Here is an 11235-nt window from a genome sequence, read left to right as displayed (position 1 = left end):
AATCTAGGAAGATGATAAAAGCTGGGTTTATTTATAGCAAGCCTAAATGAATGCATGAAAAAGTTAAGAATATATTAGTTTGGTATTCGGGAAGTCAATTCTGTGTTTACTTGGGTCAGATTTATTAAACATACTTATCACACTATTAATATATTTTAGATTATAGCCTTTTTATTATTGGTCTTATGTTCTGTAACTTCCTGAAAAAAAAAATGGATGTACTGTGCTTGCATTATCTTCATGGCCAATATACACAGGAATGAAAATCATGCTGAGTAAATTTGTAACATGACATCCTCTATTTTTTTTACTTATTTAATTGTTCCTTCAAAAAGTAATGCCTACTTTCTTTCTGTTATTCTGCCTAAGGTACATTAGCATCTTTTAATAGGAAGTTGTTGAAAACAGTATTCCAGATTACCATGATATGGCTTGAAAAAGGCAACAAAGAAATATGACTAGGTCCCTGTTAGCAACAAAAATGAAAGTTTTGAGATCAAAAGCCAAATAGTCCAAAAGATTACAGTATTCTTTATTATGCTGCACAATAAACCAATTTCACCAAAGATAACTCCCTCTACTCTTGCCACTTAATGGACAACTTTTGTTCAGGTGTGCACCTGTCAATCATGATTCTAGGACAGATAAACTAATTTCTAGTTCCAGGGCAAAATATCCAATCATTCCAAAGCATAGTAGTTGGGAAGTGAACTTGATCCATGGGTGGGTAATTGACATAAGTCAGCAAGTTAGGCTTAAGAGAAGGCCCTTTGTAAGATGTCAGGAGGAAAGGATTTCTCCTCTTCCTTCTATAAATGACAAGGACCCCTGGGATGCTTCAACTGTGAGGGGAAACAACATTAAGGCTGGTACTTAAAACATTCTATTCCAGAAGCATCTTTATTTTCTGCTGGGATTCTCTTATAAATAGGGATTCCCTTGGGGAGGCAGAGGACTTGCTGATGCAGGGGGCAAATCATCCCACTGCTTTAATGTCCTGGTTTATGGTGTGTCCAGGAGGGATGCTGAGTGTGAGGAGGACCTAAAGGGCTTGGCCATATATTGCGTCAATGAGACACTTAATATAGGGTCTTGGGGTGGGGTACCACAATACATAATATGAAAATGTGTAAAGCACTATTTATGATCTGATTAGGATGTTTAATTTGGAAAAGTCTGCCATATACTCACTGTAATCTTCAAACTCTGTCAGAGTAGCTATCCATTTTGATGACTATTAACATGGGATTAAATGAAGAAGCACTGCTGCATTTTAGTTCTGAGGAACATTTGCTTTTGCCATTATGTACTGTTGTTTATTGACATATGATATTTCCACAGACAAAATCTTTCATTACATATATAGCTGAACATAGAATCATAATTGTATAGTATAGAAAATAAACTTTCTGGTATTGTTCTTGGCATTTCATGATGTAAAACTAGTGACAAACATCTTTAGAAAAAATAATAAAATAGTCCTTCAGTATTAAAATTTCTTCCTTAAAAAGCATCTGGTCAAAGTGAGAAGGATGACATGTTATTAATGCATAGATGAGTTAGGCATGAATAAAATGAATCTAATCCCGTCTGTGAAAGTAAATCAAACTATTTGAAATCTACAGGTCACTTTATCCTAGGTCAGTTGAAAAAAAAAAAAAAACAACAACATAGGCAGCTTTTTCATGGTTCTGTGGTTTCTGATGACACAACTTGTTAAATACCGCATTACCCGGCATATAAACAATATACTGCATACTTACCAGGTGGTTTTTATGCCACTTTGCTGAATGCAGGATTAATATATTTGGGATTTTTTTATTGCTTGAGTAGAAAGTGCTCATTACTTATTATTTTATGTTTATAATATAGAAATTAAAAAAAACCAAAAATCAATGAAAAGGTTTTGGAAATGGCATACATCACACTGTTGTAGTGGTCGATTTCCTCAAGATGGTCTTCTGTGGTTTTGGTGCAGTGGGAGGAGGCACAGTTGCAGGTCTGAGAGGGGGGAAGCTGTTACTGTGGCTTATTCCCAGTCCCCCGTTTTCCAGCGGAAAAGGAGGGAGGTGGGGTGGAGGAGGGAGGGGAGGGCCGGGGTGCGGGAGCTTTCCCGGTGGGTGGACAGGTTCGCGGTGTAAATGGACCTCCCTGTTTTTTACATTATACCGGGCATCACAGTCGGGACAATAGCCATGGTACTGCACTTTCTCATTAAACCGAACCCGTTCCCGGGACCCTGCCTGGGGACACCTGTCTTTTTCAGGTCTGTGCATCAGAGGCTGCATTGGAGCCTTGTCCAAGCCACCAGTGGGGATGCAGCAGATGTCTCCGTTTGGAATTTTGTTCGGTGCTAAGGGTAAGCCTCCGTTTCGCAGAAGGGTGCCATTAGTCTTCACGGGATTGACAGTCGGCACCACTCTTTGGGCGTCTTCACACTTCACAGGTGTCAACCGCGGGGGCGGCGGCGGGGGGTTTGGCTTTCTCAGGACCGTGAGGATGGCAGACGGGTGGGCGGGGGGTTTAATGAGGGGTGCGTTGGCCTGCACTTTGATCTTCTCTATGCTGGAGGCTGTGGTGCCGCTTGAGCTACTATTCAGGGTGTCCGTTTTGGAGCTGTCGGTCATCTCATCCTCCAGCTGTAGGTCAGAGGTCAGGGTATCAATCTGGTCAACCACCTGGTGGAAAGGACAAGGTAACTGTGTTGAACAATGACCTAAAGCCAAGCATACTAGAAACAATGTCTCCCTGTCCAGCTGGAAATCTGCTCCAGGAGCCTTAATACACTAATACTACATTGCGTATTCCAATTTTTTAAATATTGTATTTATTTATTTGAGAGAGAGAGAGACCGCAAGCACAAATGGGGTAAGGGCAGAGGGAGAAGCAGATTCCCCGATTCCCGGCTGAGCAGGGAGCCCAATGCTGAGCTCAATCCCAGGATCGTGAGATCATGACCAAGCCCAAGGCAGACACTTAACTGACTGAGCCACCCAGGTGCCCCTGTGTATTCCATTGTTGCATAATGTTTACATTCAGTGAATTTACAGAACAGCCTCCATTGGCATGTTGACTGTTTGACAACCTAATGATTTCACGTATCTAGAATATAATGGATGATTTATGCACACATTTTATTCCCGGCTCTGCTGTACTCACCAAAGATAAAAGCCTGATGCAGAAACATAACTGATTTGTAAAAACAAGAGGCGGGGACTTTCTCTCTGCTCAGCATGTCAAAAGCTACAGGGGAACATTAATCTCATGCTAAGAAGGAGAACAGCCAGATACTCTGAAAAATTCTAATTTTTCTTGAGACCATCGGAGAACGGAGATCACAAGGACACCCTCGAGATGAGCTGCAAAAAGTCTCCAGCCCTCTGAGGATAGAAAGGACACATCAACTGTTTCATCTCTGGCAAATCAGAAGGAAGAGGCAGCCTCCACCAAAATGAAGAAAGGAAAAAGCTACAACTTTAATGAATAATTAAAGGTGAAGCATATGCGATCGTGACAATTTAGAGTCCTCAGGAACCCAGACACAGTGTGGTCTGTCCTCACTCATTGTCTCTGTTCCACGGGCCTCTCCTGTTGGGGGCTGAGGGCAGGGCTGGGGACGGAATGAATGAGCTCGCCCTGAGGGAACACAGGCATAAAACCCCAGGGACTTCCCAGACCTTTGTCCCACATAAAACAGAACACCATGGGATCCCTGGGTGGTGCAGCGGTTTGGCGCCTGCCTTTGGCCCAGGGCGTGATCCTGGAGACCCGGGATCGAATCCCACGTCAGGCTCCCGGTGCATGGAGCCTGCTTCTCCCTCTGCCTGTGTCTCTGCCTCTCTCTCTATTTCTCTCTCTGTGACTATCATAAATAAATAAAAATTAAAAAAAAAAGATTAAAAAACAAAACAAAACAAAACAAAAAAAAAACCAAAACACCAAAGCATTGAGGGAATGGCAGAAACCCCTGCGACACCTAACACACAGGCAGAAAACTCTCTTGGTCCAAGAACTTGCACTCTAGATGGGTGCCATCACTTGCGAGGAAAGATCCAAGATGCAGCATCTCAAGACCTGCCACAGACACAGGGCAGAGGCAGAGAATTAAATGTGGCCGGCAGAGCCACCAGACCATGATGGAGGTTTGACTCAAATGAAGAGAATGGATGTGAAGGAGCAGATGTGCCTGAGGAGTCATGGTGCTAAAGCCACTCATGGAAGGAATCTGGCATCACCCCTACGAGGCTTGCCTGAGGGTCTCTATCATGTTCAGTCATTGTCTGGAGGCAGTAGCTTCTGGAAGCACAGCCTTGACTCAAATGCTGGGCATCAGAACATGGTCATTCACTCTCTCTCAGAGATCTTGGAGACCATTCTCACGGTTGCCATAAATGCACGATTACCCATAAATAAAGATGGAAAGGTTACAGATTACTTTTAAAATAATTTATTTATATATGGAGATAGTCTTTTCATTTCATGTTTCCATATGCACATTTTTTTCTTATTCAGGCCTAACTCTGTTCAACTGTGAAGTTGGCTCTTTGACACACAGTGGCAGAACTGGGCTCCAGATGAAAATCTCGTAAGCAGCCAGAACTTAGGGAGGATGTAGAGATTCTACTTCTTCCTCAGGTGGGTCTTAAGTGATTGCTTCACGCTACTGTCACTAGAGCTCAGCCTTCTATTTTTTAGCTCCTAAATATATATCAAACCACTTCTCTGCATTTTCATTTCTTTGGTCCTAGTCTGAGCCACGAGTATTTACCACGCCCCCCTCCCAAGTCACAAGGCTTCCTCTTCCATTTCTGTAGCATCAGTGATTTTTTAAAATAGAAATGAGCTCTTGTCAACTCCCTGCTTAAAATCTTTCAATGCCTGTTCATTTCTCCTGTGATAAAGATCAATTCTTAACACTGTCTCCCAGGTCGTGTACAGTTTCGCTCAGTGCTGTGCTGGTAAATGTTTAACAGCTGGTTCTTAGAGGTATAGGGGAGTTTTAAATCGAACAGCCTGCCAATTTCCTTGGTGTAAATTCCCACTTGATCAATTTCGAGTTAGTAAATGTGACATCACTGCCTGGGAGGTTGGAAAGAAATGTTCAGTGGCATAGCAATATGAGGTGTTTCTACCATGCCAATAGAATAGGCAAAAATAAACTCAGGAGCACAATAGTAAAATGTGTTGACTACATTTTACTATTAAGAACGTAATTAAGAATGATTAAGAATAATTAGAAAACCTTTATATTTGGGCGCCTGGATGGCTCAGTGGTTGAGTACCTGCCTTTGGTTCAGGTCGTGATCCTGGGGTCTAGGGATCGAGTCCAGCATCTAGCTCCCTGTGGGGAGCCTGCTTCTCCCTCTGCCTATGTCTTTGCCTCTCTCTCTGTTTCTCTCATGAATAATAACTAATTTTTTTTTATAAAATTTTTTTAAAAATTTTTATTTATTCATGATAGTCACAGAGAGAGAGAGAGAGGCAGAGACACAGGCAGAGGGAGAAGCAGGCTCCATGCACCGGGATCCCGATGTGGGATCCGATCCCGGGTCTCCAGGATCGCGCCCCGGGCCAAAGGCAGGCGCCAAACCGCTGCGCCACCCAGGGATCCCCTAAATTTTTTTTAAAAAGAAAGCAAAACATTTACATTTAATATAATTACTTAATATATTAAATGTTTTGTTGGTTATATAATTTATTATCTCAAAAACACAATTTTATTAATATATTAAATAATAAATATGTATAATATAAAATATATTTTTAAATTCAATTTAATTTTATTTAAATTCAAGTAGTCTACATAGGGTGTATTATTAGTTTCAGAGGTAGAGTTCAGTGATTCTATACTTTTGTTTTTAATAATAGTTATTTAGTGGCTGGCTCACACAAAATTTCTGAAAATAGAACAGTTGGCCCTTATTAGCCAGTACAAGTCAGCATGTCACAGTTTCTCCTTAAATGGCTCTCCATTCTCAACTCTAATAAAACTTCCTTTTCTTTCATTCTCAAATCTCTTGGGTCTACTTATAGACCCTTATCATTGTCAATCTGCTTCCTACCATAAGACATTTGCACATACTAATTTTTCTCCTTGAAGTGCTCTTACCTCTCCCCTTTGTCGAATTAAAATCTTAGCTCAGGAGTTAGTCATGATGTTAGCCTTCCCTATCGTCCTGCAATTTCCCATGTAGGTCATGTGAATTTGTTAAGGTCACAGGGAACTTTATTTTTTTCATTCAAAGCATTCACATACTTTTTTACTGTTTAGTTACTGGTAGGAGTACTGGAATATGGAATAGTCTTTCTTCTCTATAACTTCAGTGACAACAGTGTCTATGCTGGTTTTTTACTAGTGTGACCTAAAGTTCTAATGCAGTGAATGGCACTCAAAAGAATCTCAATAAATATTTGTTAAATAAAGGCACTGAAGGTTATTTCTTTAGTTCAGAAATGAATGAAAACATGTTCTTTCTCATTTGATTTTTGAAGTTGTTACTTTTAAAAGTCACATCTGCTCAGTTATTCTGGAATAAAATAGGCGAAAGGGATTTATCAGAAATGATCCAGAGGTGGTGGCACTTTCTGCAGCTCTGGCTCAGACATCCTAGAAATTAAAATGGGAGGACACTGAAAGAATGTGAAACATAGGGGGAGTCCCGACTCAAAGATACTGTATACTATTTAACCCAGAAAGATCTTGACCCTGAGCTGTCTATTGTATTAAGTATCTGCAGAGAAAGAGAGAGAGCTGGTCTACTCTAGGAAGTGAAGCTGCTGGTCAGAGATGAATCAGTATTGGCTGAGTCTCTCATAGTTCTAGAGCTTCTAGCTGGTTTTAGTTTCCATGTGGTTATTTCCTGAATGCCTACAAAATGCCAACAAGAATAAAAAACTAAAACAGACAAAATACAGTTGACTCTTGAACAACAAAAGTCTTAGGGTGCCACTTCCACTGTGCAGCCAAAGATTTGCATCTGTTGGATCCCCAAAACTTAACTACTAAGAGCTACTAGCCTGCTGTTGTCTGGAAGCCTTATTGATAACATAAACAGTTGATTAATACATATTGTGTATATTATATGCATTATATACTGTATTCCTACAACAAAGGGAAGAAAATGTTATTAAGGAAATCATAAGGAAGATAAAATACATTTACAGTAGTGTACTGTATTTTTTGAAACAAATCTGCATATAAGTGGATGTACAGGGTTCAAACCTGTGGACTTAAGGATCAACTGTTCTGCTTTCATGGAGAAGGGAATCTCATAGAAGGACCTGGCATTAATTAGATACTCAAATAATTGTAAAAGTACTCATGCTCCAGGAGCTCTGAATGACAGACCACGGTACTGTAAGAGGAGGGGCACCTGGGTGGCTCAGTGGTTAAGCGGCTGCCTTTGCCTCAGGGCGTGATCCGGAGGTCCCGCTTTGGGCTCCCTGTGGGGCTAGAGCCCTCTGTCTCTGCCTCTCTCTCTGTGTCTCTCATGAATAAACAAATAAAATCTTTTTTTTTTTTTTTAAGATTTTTAAACAGGAGAGGAGATAAAACCCCCATCAGAAAAGTCCGTGAAGCCCACCAAAAGGATGAGTGGCTGTTAACTGGCTAAGAGAAAAGAAATTCCAGAAGGCCACTGAGGAAAGAGCCTGATGATAAAGGTACTCTGACAGGAGAGAGGGCCTTAGTGTGAGCCATGTAAAGAAGATTCTAGGCTGAAGAGCACCATGAGAGGGGAGGCTGGAGAGTCAGTGAGCAGCCAGGCTGTTGGGGTCCCTACTAGGTGCTGAGCAAGCACCCCATAGTTTTAAGGAGTTCCAGAAGTGAGAGACACAATGTTTAAACAGATGATGAACTGCTGTTTTTCAGAATGGAAACATCGTCTAATGAGAGAATACACGTCGCTGAAAATAGGAAAATACAAACAAACCCACGTGCTGACATACTGTAGTGAGAACACAGAACAAGGAAAAGTGTAGGTGCCAAGGGCAGGCTGCCCAAAATACCACAAAGGCATATTGTTTTGTGTTAAAGGTACTCGGGACCCAGCTGGTGCAAGGACACTCAGACCCTCCTTGGTCCCCCTGAAAACAAGATATAAATCTTCTGTATCAAAGGTACCCTCCCTGTACTAAGAAATAAAAAGGCATCTTTATCACCAGAGATGGGAATTTTAAAGTCAAGAAAATGGTAGAAGCAAATTTTATTACTTTCTTACTCATCTACTACCTCAGCCCAAATTCTGCTTAGAATTCCTTACTAATTAAAGTTCCCAAGCATCTGTTTTCTTTATCCTGTCAATTCCCCATTAATTTATTTCCTCTTTGTCTAAAAAGTATAAAAACTGCCTGCCTCAGTCATCTGTTTGGGTCTTAGTTTCATCATTGAACCATCATGCACACGTAATAAAACTCTGGGTTTTTTTCCCTCCTGTTACTCTTTCCCATGTCAATTTAATTCCTCAACCAGCTAGAAGAACCCTGGGAGAAGAAGAAATGTCTCCTCGTATGAAAGGAATGACACAAGTTTTACAACAATAAAACAAGGGGTATCAAATATGTATTGAGTCACAAAAATTAGGCTGACAGATTTCCAACCAAACAAGAGAAATCCAAAGAAGATTTAGGAATATGGCTCATGTTGAAAGGAAGTAATTGGAAATACAATTTAGTTGAATTCTTCTGTAAAAGGGAGGGTGAAATCAACATTGTCAGACAAAAGGATTAGGAGACTGTACTTTTTATAGCTCAGTTTAGAAAGTACTGATAAATGACAATTCAGAAAGAGGTAAAAAAGAAAAAAAAAACAGAAGAAAGGGCTAGAATACAAAAAGCATATGTGAGCAAAGAAATCATAAAATATTAAAAACGTGCATTGTTTACAAAATGGTAATATACTAATGACTAAGCAGGGAGATTAGGAAAATGTGAAAATAAAATGCTAGGGAAAATGACATGTCTGATTGAAGAACAGAGTTAGAGCACTTTAAGGTCATGATATTTGTGTGCGTGTGTGCACGCAAGGAATCAGTAGCTATCTGATACTGATTCATTAAGTCAAGAGTGTGTGTGAAAAAATTTTAGAGCCACTACTCAGTTAATAGACAAACTTATACTTTCCAAAATAATATAAAGTTTAAAAAAGTGAGTGAGAAAAGTTTGGCAAATTTTAAATTTTAAAAAGACAGAAAATAAGAAAACTTAAAAAAAAGAGCATAGTAATCAGAAAAAAACTATAATATAGAAAAAAACTTCAAAAATATTAGTAATCATAACAAACATAGATTACAATAATTTATTCATAAAGGAACACAGAAAGATTGATATAAACTGACACAAGTAAGATATAGCAGGCAAATAGCCTAATAAAACCTGATGCAGCTTATACACACTAAGCAAAACACCTAACATAATTTTTTTTTTCATCAAAACAGTATTGTATTGATACTTTGGAAAAAAAGTGAATGAAACAAAATTTAGAACTTACGTACATATACACATGAAAAATGAGAAAAATGTAAAAAAAAGTAACTGACACAGGTGAATGACAGATTTCCAAAAACCATGAAAATACACTTAATCTCAGAAGTACTCGAGGGATGGCAAACTGAAGATGCAATAGCATTTCATTCTCAATCGTTATTCAAAACAAAACAGTCTGATAATTCCAGCTGATGATGATGATGCCAATAAATGGGAACTCCATACATTGCTATTGCCAATATAAATTTGGTCTGTGGAGAAAATTCTTGACAATGTCCTCTAAAATGGATAAGGTACATACCTTATGTTACAGGTATTTGAGGAACAAAGCCTACCCTATTCTAGAGAAACTCGAATGGATGTGTACAAGGGTTGAAAAAGCATAAGAATGTTGTTCATTGCTCGTTGTTTGTTTTTTTTCTTTCTTTCTTTCCTTTTTGTGTGTGTTTTGTTGTTTTTTGTTTGTTTTTTTCATAGCAAAAAAGCTGGAAACAACCTAAATATCTGTTAGTAAGGGCCTGGGTATGCAAATATAAAGCAGTTCAAAGGAAATAACTAGAGCTATATGTATCAGTAGGGATAAATCTCAAAAACCTAATGTTGGATGTAACAAAGTTAAAATACATATACTCAGTACGTCTGTATTGTTCAAATTCAGAAACAAGGGTAGTTTTATTTATAAAATGTGAAAATAAATAATACACATCAAATATAGGCAAGGAAGAAGGTGAACAGATGTTGAAAGGCAGCAGTCATATAGTTAAAATACTTTATTTCTTTTAAAACTCAAGCCAAAGTCATGGTAAAAGGTTAGCTTTCATGAAATCTGGGTTGCATTTGTTGCCATTAGTTTATTTATTTTTGGTCATGTGTGAAACATTTTATAATTTGAAAATAAAAGAAATATTTAACACTTGTTAAATAAAGTTAGAAAGAAAGAAAAGCAGCAACGCTTACAGCTGCCATGTGGAGAACATATTGAAAGGTGATGAAGTTTATTTACTTGGCTAGTTAGACTCCATGGCAGCCAAGTGAGAGATGAATAAATTAGCCAGACAAGGAATACACTGTGTCCTTATAATTACACTTCAGTGTTTTGCTGAAACTCTTCCCAAAGTATCACATTGAAACTCAAGGAATCATAACCACAGGAAGGATAGAATTCAACAGAACAAAATGAAAGAAAGTAGGACTAGAGGGACAGACCATTTGCAGATATTTGGAGGTGAGAAGGAGCGTGACATCAATCATAAGTCTGAGAACATGCACACCTAAACATGAGATGCAAAGGAGACATGTATATATCAAACATGAAACTGAGCCATCTGTCCAACTGTGGCTATTCATGTCTATAGAAGAATCTGCTAATGGAACTAAAACAGAGAGAGATTTAAAGAAAGGACAATGACTTGCGGGTTTGATGATTTTAGGAGCTTTCTGTTAGCATCACATACAAGGAAGCTGTGGTTCAACTGTGGAATAATTAAGAATAATGGTAATTGACTTAGGAATTAGGAAACTTGAGCTCAAGGTTTTCATATGTGGGGAATACCCAAATATTTCACAAACGAGAAGTGGATTTGGTAGAAATTGAGTATATATGATCTAAGTTATTTGTGGAAATCCAAAATTTATTTATATGAATTCTATAAATATTTAATTATGAAGAATAAAAATAGAAACATTGTAGTGTTATCATTAGAGTGAAATTCAGGACAAATAGATTTACCTAAAATTAAGAGCTCTTTGTCT

The 11235-nt window shown here is 38.7% G+C and overlaps 1 protein-coding gene across 19 annotated transcripts in view; it reads right to left on the bottom strand.

Annotated features, from left to right (window-relative positions):
* Positions 1 to 510: 510 nt before the first annotated feature.
* The window catches only part of PRR16 (proline rich 16), a 198630-nt gene continuing 187905 nt past the window's right edge, over positions 511 to 11235 (bottom strand). For all 19 annotated transcript variants that reach the window (XM_038551894.1, XM_038551908.1, XM_038551893.1 and 16 more), the window contains one exon: positions 511 to 2678. In XM_038551894.1, coding sequence (XP_038407822.1) covers positions 1923 to 2678 — 756 coding nt within the window. In that variant the 3' untranslated portion in view covers positions 511 to 1922. The remainder of the gene's footprint in view (positions 2679 to 11235) is intronic.

This window comes from Canis lupus, chromosome 11 (genome assembly GCF_011100685.1).
Source record: "Canis lupus familiaris isolate Mischka breed German Shepherd chromosome 11, alternate assembly UU_Cfam_GSD_1.0, whole genome shotgun sequence".
NCBI classification, from domain to species: Eukaryota; Metazoa; Chordata; class Mammalia; order Carnivora; family Canidae; genus Canis; species Canis lupus.
This window is presented reverse-complemented; position numbering and strand designations above follow the sequence as displayed.